Genomic DNA, 15,418 nt, shown 5'->3' with positions numbered 1-15,418 from the left:
CCATCAGTGCCACCGCGGCACGTCCGGCCTCCAGCAGCCCTGCATCCTGGCATCGGGGCCGTCTCTCATGTCCATACGGGAAGACTCCCGGCATTCAGTAGCATAGTCGAGACTGATCTAAAAAGTGCCTCCCTCTAGGATGATAAATATGGGACAATGCCAGCTTTAATTAACCGAGTTAGGTACGGTCTTCAAGCCATAAGTGCACTTTCCTTGGGACAAACAAGGCTGACGGAAGGCCTCCACTCCTTCAACTACATGAGTATAGAGACCACCTCCATTTTTGTACCCGTCGTTACACAGCTGCCTACCTCAACCCCCAAAGAGGAAAAAAGAGCCAACTAGAGACCATTTTAGTAAAGGAGTCTTAAAACTCAGGGTAGGAAGTTACTTTAGTCTCTCCCTAGCAGCAGCCACAATTGAACTTAAAGTTAAATAAAAGTTGGAAATGGATTGATTGCAACTTTTATTCACCCATATCCCTGTTGATGAATGACGTTCCCACGAATAATATGTTCCTTGTGGTTTTAAAAATCTTTATCATACTAGCTGTGACTCTGTCCCTTCCCCTTCCCCAGTCCAAGAATGTAGAGGAACAGGTCAACATAGAGTGATTTGTTATAGGAATAACCTTAAATCCATTCTCCTTTGTTTCTATAAAAATAAAACTTCGAAATTTAGAAGAACAGTCACTAATAACAATTTCTTGCAGTATTTAGTACACTGTAGTTGTAGCCCTGGGTTAGGAAGCAGATAGATAACCGTCTTCGTGTCGAGTGGCACTTCGGGGAAAGGCATTAAGCAGAGCTTTATTCTACAGATGGCCGAGGAAGCAGATTCTGGCTCTATGCCAATGTCTGCAAAAAATGAGTAGAGCCACTCAAGTTATATGTCAAGACAGAGGTTTTGTTTCTTAAGTGTGATAGCTTTATTCATTTTAAAAGCATATACCCAGCTTTCTGCTGTTGACAATAATGCCTCTGTTAGCGTCATCTAGAGTAACTTCCTAATAGAGAAGCAATACAAGAAGTAAATAAATATGAGAAAAAAGGGGTGAATTATTTTTTATTGATAGGTATTTTGCATTTTTTGAAGCATGGAAAAAACGGAATATTCTGCGTTGCCTGGAGTCATAAAGATTCCAAAAGAATAGCCACCTGCAGTGGTGACGGTTTCTGGTAAGTACTGTGTATGAAGTTATCCTGTTTATAAAAGATACATTTGATAATACCAATTGTATCGTGTTAGCGCATACATTAAAACAGTCGGTGAGATCCCATTTGTACAGCGCTAGCAACTATCCTAAATATATGTAAACCCATCTAGGCACATGCTGTGTTGCTTTACTGTATTAGGAATAGGAGTGCGGTGATGTTTAAAACACATAAACCAATAATTCCTTTCTAAATGGAACTACCACCTGAGATATAACTAAAATACTGTGAATTGCCTCAAAGAAACTTGAAGGACTTCTCACTAAGAGCCTAAATAATCCTCACCACATTTTTAAGGGAGTGGTATTCTAGTTTTACAAGTGGCTCAAGAGATACAAGTGCTCTAGAAACTTGTTCACCTTTTGTAGATGCTGTTATTTATAAAAGGATGAAAAGCCTTTGCAAGGAGGAATAAAGTAATACATGTGGGTGATGCCTTTTTTTAGGTGGCTAATATCTTTGACCCTGTGTTTCAGAAGTATGTGCTTTCTTCATTCTGTTAAGTCCCAGGAAGAAGTAGGTTTCCAAGAAATGTATGGAAGGGAAGAATTGCCTTTGAGTTAAACAAATGTCTGTTAGCAAATGATGCTACCGTGGAGCTATAAGCATTGTCATCTTTGACAGGTGGTGTAGACACACATGGCTGTTGAGAATATAGTAAGCATTGTCTCCTGTTAGGTTTTGCAATCCCCAGCCCAATTTTCTCTTCCTCATTTTTAACTTTCAGTGAAAAAGATAGTTGTTATGGAAACCAAAGATCTTTTCACCAGGAAGTTAAAAGTTTCAGAAATAACAATATTAGTGGCTTTTTCCCCCTGAAAAGAACTATTTGCTAATCGATAAATAGCCAAATACAAGAGATGTGCCTCTGAGGTTTTTGGTTCGGTGATACACATTTAGCTTTCCCATGCACTGTCAGGACCCCGCTTATTTGATCAATACCACAGGCAGTGACTAAACATTTGTAAGCATAGATCACCACCACTCCCAGGTAGTTCCAAAAGTTTTCATTGGCCTAATGATGTTTCAGACGGTTTTTTCTAGAGACTTAGAAAAACCTGTAATACGTTAATTTATACACAGCTTCTTTTTTTTATTTTTTTTATTTAAAAAAAAATTTTTTTTTCAACGTTTTTTATTTATTTTTGGGACAGAGAGAGACAGAGCATGAACGGGGGAGGGGCAGAGAGAGAGGGAGACACAGAATCGGAAACAGGCTCCAGGCTCCGAGCCATCAGCCCAGAGCCTGACGCGGGGCTCGAACTCACGGACCGCGAGATCGTGACCTGGCTGAAGTCGGATGCTTAACCGACTGCGCCACCCAGGCGCCCCTTTTTTTTTTTTTTTTTTTTTTTTTTTTTTTTAATGGAATCAATAGCCATCGTATTTTGGCAATGATACAGTCGGGTGTTAGAACTTCTTTCTGGCATTAGAATTTGCCAGAAAAATGTTATAAGTTCTGTGTCTCGGGTTTGGTGCAATAGTACATGCAGCCGGCATTATAAATGTGTTGCCGTAAATACAGATTTTGAACTGCTGAATTTTGAAGCTAAAAGTCAAATGCTTATGTCAGATCCTTGTTTTCAAATACATGTATTAAACTAGGTGTTTCCTCAACTAATAGTTTCTAAATCAAAATTTATCACCTCCAAATTAAGTGGATCGCCATAATTAATAGTGTCCGATGTAAACATACGTATAATTGGTAATTACACAGTGCTTTTAAATGTTCCCTGTGCTTTGCAGACAAGGTCTCTATCCTTTTGAATTAAACGATTCTGGCTTTGTTTTTGTGAATAACGTATTTAGGGTGTTTTTTCTTCTATTAATATGTCACACTTGCTTTCAGTATTATCCGAACGGTTGACGGTAAAGTGTTGCACAGATACAAGCACCCCGCTGCGGTGTTCGGTTGTGACTGGAGCCAGAACAACAAGTAAGAATTCTGCTCTCGAGATAAGTAAAAACTTCGTAGCTTTTAAGTAACCATGAAATTTAATGTTACTCCCATCGGTGGTACTCCTCACTCTTTTTAGGTAATGGTCGTTTTGCCTGGTCTTGTGATTGTTCCAGCTGATGCTCTAGGAAGAAGCAGAGGGCTAGCTAATAAGAAGTGCAGAGCAAGTCTAATCTGCATGTAGCTTCTCCACAGAGGTGTAGGTAGCCCTTTCCCTAAACCCACTTAGCGATCTCTCCAGTGGTTTTCTCCTACCAGGACTCTCCATCGCTGCCCACTTCATGCCTATGCTGTGGCATTGGAGGACTTCCTCAAACGTAGAACCCGCATGCAGAGTTCTGAACGGTCATCCTTGCTTAAGACCCTAGTGTATTCACCATATGAACGTCGGCTCAGATTTAAAAATTGATCCAATTTTTAACTCAAACCCCTAGTAAAACCGATCCTTCAAGTCACCGCACTTCCAAGAATCTTGCGTTTCAAACCTCTCCTTAGGCTATATAAACTATACATAGAAATTCAGACTTTCTTTAGATATTGTGAAATAATGTAAAAATGAGACAGCTCATTTTCATGCCACAGCTTTCCCTCATGCTGTCTCCCTTTATCTAGGATTTGCTTCCAGCCCCACACCCATACAGTACAGCTCATCTGTACTGTATGTAGGTAATGTCCATCCCTGCTCTGGCTCTCAGGTCCAAACCACTTCTACAGAAAAGTGTTCTTTGACCCCCGTATTAGGTAGATTTCTCCTGTGATATCCTGGGAACACTTAACGTAATGAAATTAATTATAACAAATAAAGTTAAATAAATAGTAGAGCAGAAATCAGTGATACAGGGTTGCCTAGCTGGTTTAGTCAGTGGAGCATGTGACTCTTGATCTCGGGGTTGTGAGTTCGAATCCCACACTGGGTGTAGGGATTACTTAAAAATAAAATCTTAAAGAAAAGAAAAGAATGATATAGAAACTAAAAAAACAAAAACAAAAACCCCACAGAACAGATCAGTGAAAACAGGAATTGGTTCTTTGAAAAGATGAACAAAATTGGTAAACCTCATTCAAGACTCATTAAAAAAAGAGATGCCAAATAAAATTATTAACGAAAGAGGAGAAATAACACCCAACATCGCAGAAATACAAACAATTACAACAGAATATAATGAAAACCTATGTGCCAACAAATTGGACAACTTAGAAGGAATGGATAAATTCCTAGAAACATAAAACCTACCAAAACTAAAGCAGGAAGAAATGAAATTTGAACAGACCAATTACCAGCAATGAAGTTGAATCAATAATCAAAAAACCCCAAAACAGAAGTCCAAGACCAGACGGCTTCACAGGCAAATTCTATCAAACATTTAAAGAGTTAGTACCTGTTTCTTCAAACTATTCCAAAAAAAATACAAGAGAAAGGATAACTTTCACATCCATTCTATGAGGTCAGTGTCACCCTGATACCAAAATCAGGTAAAGACACCACAGGAGAGAGAACTGCAGGTCAATATCTCTCATGAATATAGATGCAAAAATCTAACAAAATATTATTAGCAAACCAAATCCAACAATATTTTTTTAAACATTGGGAGCACATGGGTGGCTCAGTTGGTTAAGTGCTCAGGTCATGATCTCAAGGCTAGTGAATTGAGCCCTACATTGGGCTCTCTGCTGTCAGTGCAGAGCCTGCTTTGGATCCTTTGTCTCCACCCCCCCCCCGCCCCTCCCCTACTCACATATTGTCTCTCTCTATCTCTCAAAAATAAACATTAAAAAAAATTCAGGGGCACCTGGGTGGTTCAGTTGGTTAAGCATCTGACTCAATCTCAGCTCAGGTCATGATCTCACGGTTCGTGAGTTCAAATGCTGCATCGGGCTACATGCTGTCAGTGCAGAGCCTGCTTGGGATTCTCCCTCTCTCTCTGTCCATCCCCTGCTCGCTCGCTCTCTCTCTCTCGCTCTCTCTCTCTCTCTCTCTCTTTCTCTGTCTCTCTTTCTCTCTTTCCCCCTCCAAATAAATAAACTTTAAAAAATTTTTTGAAAATCAGGGGAAACTGGCTGACTCAGTCTGTTAAGCATGTAACTCTTGATTTTGGCTTAGGTCATGATCTCAGGGTTGCATGATCGAGCCCTGTGTCAGGCTCTGTGCTAGGCATGGAGCCTGCTTAAGTTTCTCTGTCTCTCCCTACCCCTCACCCCCACTCATGTACTCACTCTCTCTAAAAAAAGAAAAAAGAAAAATCATACACCACGATCAAGTGGGATTTATTCCTGGAATGCAAGGGTGGTCCAGTGTTCGCAAATTTATCAATATGTCATATCAAGAGAAAGGATAAAAACCATATGATCATTTCAATAGATGCAGAAAAACCATTTGACAAAGTACAACATCCATTCATGATAACCCTGTGCAAAGTAGGCCTAGAGAGAACATATCTCCACATAATAAAGGCCATATATGAAAAACCCACAGCTAACATCATACTCAGTGGTCAAAACTGAGAGCATCTCCCCTAAGGTCAGGAAGAAGACAAGAATGTCCACTCTCCCAACTGTCATTCAACATAGTACTGGAAGTCCTAGCCACAGCAGTTAGACATGAAGAAATACAAGGCATCCTAATTGGTAAGGAAGAAGTAAAACTCTAACTAGCTCCAGATGACATGATACTGTATGAAGAAAACACTTAAGGCTCCACCAAAAAACTATTAGAATTGAAAAAAGAATTCAGTAAAATTGCAGGATACAAAAATCAATATACCGAAATCTGTTGCATTCCTATACAGTAATAATGAAGCAGCAGAAAGTGAAATTAAGGGGCCGCCTGGGTGGCTCAGTCAGTTGAGCATCTGACTCTTGATTTTGGCTCAGGTCATGATCTCACAGTTCATGGGATTGAGCCCCATGTTGGGCTCCATGCTTAGTGTGGAACCTGCTTGGGATTCTCTCCCTCTGCCACTCTCCCATGCTCATTCTCATTCTCTCTCTCTCTCTCATGAAAAAAAAAGTGACATTAAGAAAACAATCCAACTTATAATTGCACCAAAACCAAAAAAATTTCTAGGAATATATTTAACCAAAGGGGAAAGACCTCTACTCTGAAAACTGTAAAACACTTGAACAGAAAATGAAGATGACACAGAGAAATGGAAGGACATTCTGTGCTCATGGGTTGTAAGAACAAGTCCTGTTAAAATGAACGATAAAGAAGATGTGGCATGTACACAATGGAATATTGTTAAGCCATAAAAAAGAATTAAATCTTGCCATTTGCAATGACACGGATGGATCTACAGGGTATTATGCTAAGTGAAGTAAGTCAGGGAAAGACAAATACCATAGGATCTCACTCATGTGGAATCTAAGAAAACAAACGAGCAAAGGGAAAGAAAAGAGGCAAACCAAGAAACAGACTCTTAACTATGGAAAACAAACTGATGGTTATCAGAGGGAAGGTGGATGAAGGGATGGGGGAAATAGGAGATGGAGGTTAAAGAGTACACTCGTGATGAAAAAAAATCAACCAGGAACTACTTGACACACAAATATTAGCCATGTGAGTAATAAATGTATACATATATAATCTTTAAAAAAACATAATAAAATTAAATTTTAGTTGGAAATTGGCTGTCTCACCCTCTAAAATGTAAGCTCCATGAGATTAGCAACTAGCAACTGTTCTCTATTTTTAGGAGTGTATTCTCAGCAAAACACTGTGCTGCTGACCCTCACTGTGCCTTGAACAAAGTGACTATTTAAAAAGTATTTCTTCAGTATACAAATGGATAGGATTACCTTGTATCCGACCGATAGACTAGTTCTACATTCGTATTTCTCTGCTTTATATGGTTGGTAAGCGTTTGACTAGTTGAAATAAAAATTAGATATTAACGCAATATGTTTTCCTGGTTAAAAAAAAGTCCTTTATACTTAACTTGCATGCTTACTACCAAGTGTACCTAATAAATTTCATTTTTATTTTTAAAAGCTTTTTAAAAAATGTTCTAATAGAGTATCCATATTTTAGGTAGCACCTTAGGAGATAAGTGAAAAATACCTTGAACTTACAAAGTTTATTCATAATATATCTCTGAATTTACAATTTGGATGTCTGTACATTCCTTGAATGTTTATTTAATTTTTAAGATTTTATATTTATGTATCCACATACATATAGCCACGAAGACGTACTCATGTATACGTGTAAATATTTGTATTACGCAAAGTGTATTTCCCCATGTGTAGAACCTGGCCCATTTATCAGTGGGACTTAGGCAGATGTGATAATGCACATTTAGAGGTGGGCATGCCAGTTGCAAACTGGTGTATTTCTGCATGTGGGCTTAAGTAAATATAAGTATTATGACCCGTATGACAAAAATCAACAATTTGAAAGAAGGTTGTGATGACAGTTGGGTCCAAATGTGTAACTTCCTCTCTTTACGTTTAGAGTGTGGGGGCTGTTTGTATGATCATTAATGATCATTAGTGATTTCCACAGTTCCACCCTGTTAGTGCTGGAGTTAGTGCCCTAACTCCATTTGGAACAGTATTCCAAGTATGACACTAGGGTATAAATGGTTGCTTAGTTTACTCTCAGTCTCTTGAGAATAACAAACGAATATCATGAAAAGATCAGATCCACATATTATGTTTCCAGAGGATCCTTAGTGGGAACAGTTAAAGCATCTCCTACTGGAGTAGCCACCAAAGAGAATTGGCAACCCAGGACTGTAACTTTCGTCGGCTGGGACAGCCTTGTCTGCAGGGAGCTTTCCCAGCATCCTTCAGGGGAAGCATTGCTATTTGTACTCGTGCCACAGAAAAATTTCTATGATTAATAATTTGCTTACCAGCAAAAAGGCAAATCTCAGTTACTCACCATTGCGGACCCTCGTTATGACCCAATAGCTATGAAATAATAAAGGTAGGAGAAATATTCACCAAGTTATGAACCTGGACATTTAAAAAAAGACCTTATAGAAATACAGATTCCATGATCTCTGATCTAAGATTAAAAATAAAAATTCAACCAATTAAAAGGGAATATAAGGAAACTCTTCACACTATGGCAGTTTCTGGAAATAATGGCTTTACTTCTGTGAGTTTTCTAACTACGTTAAGGAAGCAAAAAATTCTAGTTTCAGAAATGAGAACTGTAATACATTTTAAAATTATCAGTAACAAATAATATCAACTTTTTTCATATTTTCATGTGCCACTGATGATATTTCAGAGACATGATAGCCACTGGCTGTGAAGATAAAAATGTTCGTGTCTATTACGTAGCCACCAGCTCTGATCAACCGCTGAAAGTCTTTAGTGGGCACACTGCCAAAGTGTTCCATGTTAGATGGTCTCCTCTGCGGGAAGGAATTCTTTGCAGTGGCTCTGATGACGGGTATGTAGTTTTGGATTTTAATTTTTTAGTCCTTAAAATCATAAGCTTATAATTTTCTAGAAATGTACGTATTCGTGTGATCCAACTTTTGGGTGAAAATATGTAGCAAGTACACACAGGCAGTTAACACTTACCTAATTGCATTTAGCCAAAAGTAAATTAAATTTTGCCACACTTAAGTTGTCATCATATTCATGATTTCTATTTCCTTAACTTGTTTTGTTTACTATGGATGCTTATTTCTATCTTATTAGAGACAAAGTTAACAGAAACAAAATTTTTAAAGGATCAGTTCGGAAAGAGAAAAAAGATCCAAAGCAAATAAATCTCTGTAAAACACAAGAATTTTTTAAAATAATGACCCAATATTTAATATGGAAAACAGCTGTACTCTGTTTTCATTAGGAAAAGAAAAAAGAAGATGATCTTGTATTTTAGCGTGAACAGAATGTGTTTAGAAATGAGAGTGATTTAACATTTTTTTTTCGGGGTTTGTGAAAAAGTTCCTGAAATCTTTTCTGTTTTATATTAAAACGGGATAGATTTGCATAGTACAGCTTGGTCCCTATTTTAATACAAGATAAATTAGGGTAAAAAAAAATCTTACTTTAGGCAGATAGAAATCTGTATACAGTCACCACAGGTTTAATATTGAATAATTTTCATCTTGAAATTTTGGCATCCATCCAAATTTCATAAGAAAAACAATGTGAAGTTTCTGTGGGTTTTCACTGGAAATGTTACTTAAAGTAAGGTTATGATGTCAAAGTGAAGGAGTTGACTTTATGGTAAGTCTGTTAACATAGACTTCAGTGTCTAAATTCTATGGGTACATGGAAAAAAGTATAATCTTCAACCATTGTCTAAGAAATATTTGTCAGAAAGGTAGTAGTAAGCATTTTACTTATTTATGATAATGAAACTTGAAAGTCTTGTAAATTCAGGTTATTGATCCCGTTAGTAGTCATATAGGTGATAGCATGCTGTTGGCACCTGTAAATAATGCTTATGTGCAGTGGGGTATATCAAACTCTTTTTGTGTTTGGCTACCAAATATAATTATGTTAGCCTAATGTTTGCCTAATCTAAATTATGTCATAAAGCAATACCTGTTCTAGGGAATGCCTCTTAGAATAAATTATTTTGATACAACTCACTTCAGCATAATCTTATTTATGAAAGAGTGATATCAACCAAAAGTAACTTAAATGGTAGCATAAGAGATTAGCACAAAGTTAGGTTATGATATGCCTGGACACATTGTCCTGTACTAGGGTAAGGGGAAGAAAAAGGAAGTCTTTATAATAGAAAGCAAAAATAAATATGCCTTAAATAAAATTATATAATGTGTCTTCTTTACTTTGCACAATGGGTAGATTCAAGTAATGTCATGAATTCAGTTATATTTGAATTTTGTACTTGATTTTAGACTGATTGCACACTGACTAAGCCACTTATTTTATTGACCAAAACATGAAGGAATGATTTACTCTTTGATAAGAGCATAAAGATGAATTGATTGTTCAAATAATACCCATCATCAAACATGCTATATTTTCATGATGTACAAATAATGTGAGGGTTGTTAGATTATTTTATATGTATTATTAGTCATATTTTTCTTTTGGCTTTATCTGTTCTGGATATTTCTCTTGAAGAAAGAAATGTTTTAAGTATATAAACTGGAGTAGTATATTTAGTATCAGTAGTAAAGGAACAGTTAAAGTAAGGAAAAATATGCTGAAGTAGGCTAACTCTAGCCTAATTATTTGTTCATTTCCACGATGAAAAGAATTGTAGTAGAACTTGAAACTAAAAAGCTTTTCCAGTTTACGGAGAAATAATTGTACTCCACTAAGAGTGTGTCAGTACTTTAGATAAGTTATAACTTGAATGGTATCATATACATAATATTCTGTTTTCAGTTCTGTTCGAATCTGGGATTATACTCAGGATGCTTGCATAAACATTCTTAGTGGCCACACTGCACCTGTGAGGGGATTAATGTGGAATACTGAGATCCCTTACCTTCTCCTGTCTGGCAGCTGGGACTACACTATAAAAGTATGGGACACTCGAGAAGGAACTTGTTTGGATACTGTTTATGATCACGGTGCAGATGTATATGGTAATGTGTTTTTCATGTTCACTTTCAAATTTTGTTGTATTAATGATGGTTATAATTTCTGAGAAAAGCAATATTTTTTGAATAAGGCTTACAGTGCTTCATTTTAAAATAACGTTTTTCTTACTAGAAATTGTACTTGTTTGTTATTGAAATGTCAGAATACACAAGATAATCCAAAACGTCATGAGAAATTATTTGTGTTTCTGTGCACACAGACACACGCACACACATATGGCTTGGATTTTTCTCCCTTCCTTTACCATCTCTTCATAAAGAAGTTGTGAAACAGGGAATCATTGATTAAGTAGATAGAACTTACCAAACCATTCTTCTGCCTTTACTCTTGGATATTTAGGACAATATTTTATATTTTAATGTGATACTAAGTCAATAAATATAATTGAGCTGGGTATGGAAACCAGATTTCTTGTCTTTTGCATGTCACTTTCATTTGTAAACCCAAACTTTGATGAAAAAATGGTTCCTTAGAGAAAGGTACCGAATTCTAGCCACTTGTGTCCATATATGTCATATCAGCGGACTTTTAGTTGAAGCAGTGGGGCTGAGTGTGGGAGAGATACTGTTTCTGGATGTTGTTAACTGGAAGGTCCCAACTGTTCCTTCTTTCAGTTGGAACTTCCGTCCATCTACCATTACCATTACCATTACCATTACCATTACCATTACCATTACCATGTACTCCATTGGCGTGATAATATGCTTGCTGCTGAACCACCCGAAATGTAATTTCAACATTTTCATCCAGGACCATTTGCTAATCATTATTCAATTTTGTATCCATATTAATAGACTATGCTAAATAATTTCTTATATTCTTGTATCATTTTCAGCCAAAATAGAAATGCTGTCTTAAAACACTCCTTTATAACTTCAATTCTGTAGAAGTTTTATGAGATACATACAGATGAAAAGCATTTTTCAGTGTTTACTTTAGTTAAAGTAGGTTTCTTTTTTTCCATCAGGGTTAACATGCCATCCCAGCCGCCCCTTCACCATGGCATCTTGTTCCCGTGACTCTACAGTGAGACTCTGGTCATTAACACCTTTAATCGCTCCTTTACCAATAAATATTCTGGCAGACAGATCTTGGGAAGAAATTATCGGGAACATTGGTATTGCCAACATGCATGCATTAGATTTTATTTTTTCAATACTATCTTCTAAGCAATCCTTTCTCACTGAATTATGTCTGTTCTTTAGATCATGCTGTGGAACAAGGCACTCCCCCTCTATTGTGTGGTAAAGTATCAAGAGATATTAAACACGAAATAGAGAAGCTAACTGGTAATCCTCGAGCAAAGAAGCTAAGATGGTTTTCAGAGTGTTTATCAGTGAGTATTATAGGAATTAGGTGAACATTTTCCCTGTAGTCTAAACGAGTCATGACAACTATTGTCCTCAAGTTATCTCGTATTTGCTCATATCATCCCAACTCAGTGGGTCCCTCTGAACATAGCTCGTACAGAGTAATAAAACAAATGGAAACCAGGAACAATAAATGAGATAAAGCATAGTTATAATTTTGTTAATCTTTCAATTTAAATATGCCTTCATTGTGTTTGTGAAGATGCAAAGTTCCGTGTGGTTTTTAATTCATCCTTGTATCTTTGGTTTTTCTGTATCAACCTTTTAGCCTCCAGGTGGCAGTGACAACTTATGGAACTTAGTTGCTGTGGTAAAAGGACAGGACGATAGCTTGCTCCCTCAGAACTACTGTAAAGGAATAATGCATTTGAAACATCTGATTAAATTTAGAACGGTAAGTATGTATGTCAGGATCATGTACTCAAGCCCAAATTATTTTTGCCTTTTCACTGTTAAAATATAAACATTATTTTTCAAAATTTACATAATTAGAGTTAGTAAAGTAAAATGAGTAACCACTAAGAACATAAATAGTAAAAACCGATCATGAGAATATGAATTATTTGAGACCAGATTAAGGCAGCCACGGTTTCTATGGGTTGAATCTCGTGTAATTCTTCAAAGTCACTTGGCACCACCTGAAGTGGTGTTACCCTTACCCTATTACCAGGTGACCATGACGTGTGGACCCCTCTGATTTTAGTCTCAGAGGCTGAATACGCTGTATTCTCGGATACGTTTTATCAAAACTGGCCATATTATAGCTCTTAATGAATTTCATTTCGAAATTATCAGTGACCTTATCCCTGGAGTGACATACCATACAAACAGACCACTCCTGGGACCTGAAAGAGGAAATAGCTTTTATATTTGCAATGAAATATCCGCGGTTAACTCAACTGTCGGTGAGGAGAACCATTCCAGAGATGTGGATGGAAAGGTCATACGGAACAGTTATTTTCATAAAGGAGCGCCTTGATCACAAACGACACCTACCCACTACAACTCTTACCACCTGACAGTAGGAGAGCCTAGAGAGTGAGCCTGTCACTTTTAATTTTTTGAGAGTTTTCATATATGTTTTCACCAGTTACATATCACTCTATCATTCACTACTTTTTGGCCCCTGGACTTGTATCTAACCATAACAGCTGCTAAGTTTTAAGGACAGTGGGATTTAGCCTTTCTCTACCCCATACCAGACACATCTACTCTTTACTCCCCACACACATCAAAATATTAAGGTGAAAGAGGTATCATGTTTTATAGAGAAAAAGTATTGATTTTTAAAAATACCTAATTTCCATTGCTATCTGCTTTTAAAATCTGTGCCCATGTAATGCTTTTATAATCATCTTTTGTCACCAGCTCTTGTGTAACAAAATTTAGAACATTTTGTTTTCTTTTTAACCAGTCTGAAGCCCAAGAATTAACAACAGTCAAGATGTCTAAATTTGGTGGTGGTATTGGTGTGCCCACTAAAGAGGAAAGACTGAAGGAGGCTGCAGAAATACATTTGAGATTAGGACAAATTCAGAGATACTGTGAACTTATGGTTGAACTTGGAGAGGTAATGTGCTAAAATCAATGAGTTTAACAAAGTATTGTAAGCATTGGTGGAAGACTAAATATTAAGCTTATCTCAGGTAGTGTGCCTGAGAACAGTACTTACCAGAGTGAGATTTCCCAGGCCAGCAGCATCAGCATTAACTCGGGAACGGGTTAGACGTGCATTTCCCAGCCCACACCTACACAATCAGCAACTCCAGGGATGTAGCCCAACGACCTGTGCTTTTATAAGCCCTCCAGGTTATTCACATGCCTGAAGCCTGAGAACCACTGCCCTGGGGTAGGATCTTTGATTCCCTTTGATATCTAAAAAATACCCATGTTGGCTAATTTGCTCACATTGGGCTCCCCTCGCTAATACGATTTGTTGTGACTAAACCCCACACTGGCCACAAGAAGGGTTGTCACTGAGGATTTTCTGGTGAATTAGGTCCTAGGGCACATCCTGAGAGGACTGATTCAGCAAAACAGAGTTTTCAAGAAAAAGATTAAGATAAATCTATCCTATTAAAGTTAGGGTAGTGGTTATTTTTGCAAAGTGGGTGGCAAACAAACTAAGACAAGAAGGAGAAGGGGTTTCTGTTTCTTGATCTGGATGTGGTTACTTGATTGTTTTCAGTTTGTGAAAATTTATGGAGCTTTTTGTTTTTCTGAATGTCTACATTGTTCAACAAAAATTCTCCCAACCCTCCCCCCTCCAAAAAAAATGGCAGGGATTCATTTCATAGTTGATGAAAAGCGCTAAGTTAGTTATTTTATAATTACAAAATACTATTAAGTGTACTATTAAATAATATAAAGTAAAAGTGAACAATAAAGTTACATTAAAATATATCAAAATTAAATTTATCTCACCTTTTTATTCCCCTATACACTAGAAACAAATAATTACTGCTTGACCTAAAACAAAATGTCATTTTAAAATGTTACTGAAAACACGCTGCAAACTATAAAGTGTTCAGGAGCAGTATAAAAATTTTACTTCTAAAGAAATAGAGGTTTGGCTTAAAGGTTACCTTTCTAGCAAGACACTGTTAGAGTATGGATCAAATTCAAGAAGAAAAAGAATAAATAAATTTTGGTAGAATACTAATTCTTCATCTTCCTGAGTTTTATATTTGGGTACATATTTTTTAAAGCTATATTGAATTCACATTTAAAGATACTTTCACAGTGTCCACTTGTGGAGCTTGAGAATTTTGTTGTGCAAGGTCATCAGTGTTCTTAACGATCCAAAACACTGTCCTTCCAATCCTTAAGAAATACAGACGTCTCTGGAGCGCTTCACGATATCCTTCTTCTGTAGTTTCTGATTCCTTGAGATTAATTCTGTGAGATTAGGAAAACAGTTAATCTCTCCACTTACAGGACATGTTTTTATAGAAAAGGCTTGATGATTTCAAAGCTCATTCAATCTACATTTTAACTTGTTTCTTGCATTTGCCTCTACTATAATAAAGACAAATTTTCCCTAAAAGCATAATTTGGGTTACATTTTTCTAAAAAGGTAACACGACCACAGGGGTTCCTGGGCGACTCAGTCAGTTAAGCGTCTGACTCTTGACTTAGCTCAGGTCGTGATCTCCTGGTTCATGAGTTTTGAGCCCCCGTTCTGGCTCTGCACTGATAGTGTGGAGCCTGCTTGGTATTTTGTCTCTCTCTTCCTCTCTCTGTCCATCCCCGCTTGCTCTCTCTCAAAATAAATAAAAGTAAACTTAAAGAAAAAGGAAACACGACTACAAATAATGTAGTATTAAAAAGTT

At 37.0% G+C, this 15,418-nt stretch overlaps 1 protein-coding gene across 1 annotated transcript in view; it reads left to right on the top strand.

The window, feature by feature from the left end:
• WDR17 (WD repeat domain 17) overlaps window positions 1–15,418 on the top strand; it is an 89,968-nt gene that overhangs the window by 41,405 nt on the left and 33,145 nt on the right. Inside the window, exons 10-17 of the mRNA XM_049631802.1 lie at window positions 1,096–1,178; window positions 3,064–3,150; window positions 8,408–8,572; window positions 10,498–10,700; window positions 11,684–11,833; window positions 11,922–12,052; window positions 12,355–12,480; window positions 13,501–13,656. Of these exons, the coding sequence (XP_049487759.1) occupies window positions 1,096–1,178; window positions 3,064–3,150; window positions 8,408–8,572; window positions 10,498–10,700; window positions 11,684–11,833; window positions 11,922–12,052; window positions 12,355–12,480; window positions 13,501–13,656 (1,101 nt within the window). The remainder of the gene's footprint in view (window positions 1–1,095; window positions 1,179–3,063; window positions 3,151–8,407; window positions 8,573–10,497; window positions 10,701–11,683; window positions 11,834–11,921; window positions 12,053–12,354; window positions 12,481–13,500; window positions 13,657–15,418) is intronic.

This window comes from Panthera uncia, chromosome B1 (assembly GCF_023721935.1).
Source record: "Panthera uncia isolate 11264 chromosome B1, Puncia_PCG_1.0, whole genome shotgun sequence".
Classification (NCBI taxonomy): domain Eukaryota; kingdom Metazoa; phylum Chordata; class Mammalia; order Carnivora; family Felidae; genus Panthera; species Panthera uncia.
The sequence above is the reverse complement of the archived record's forward strand: the minus strand, read 5'-3'. Positions and strand labels throughout refer to the sequence as shown.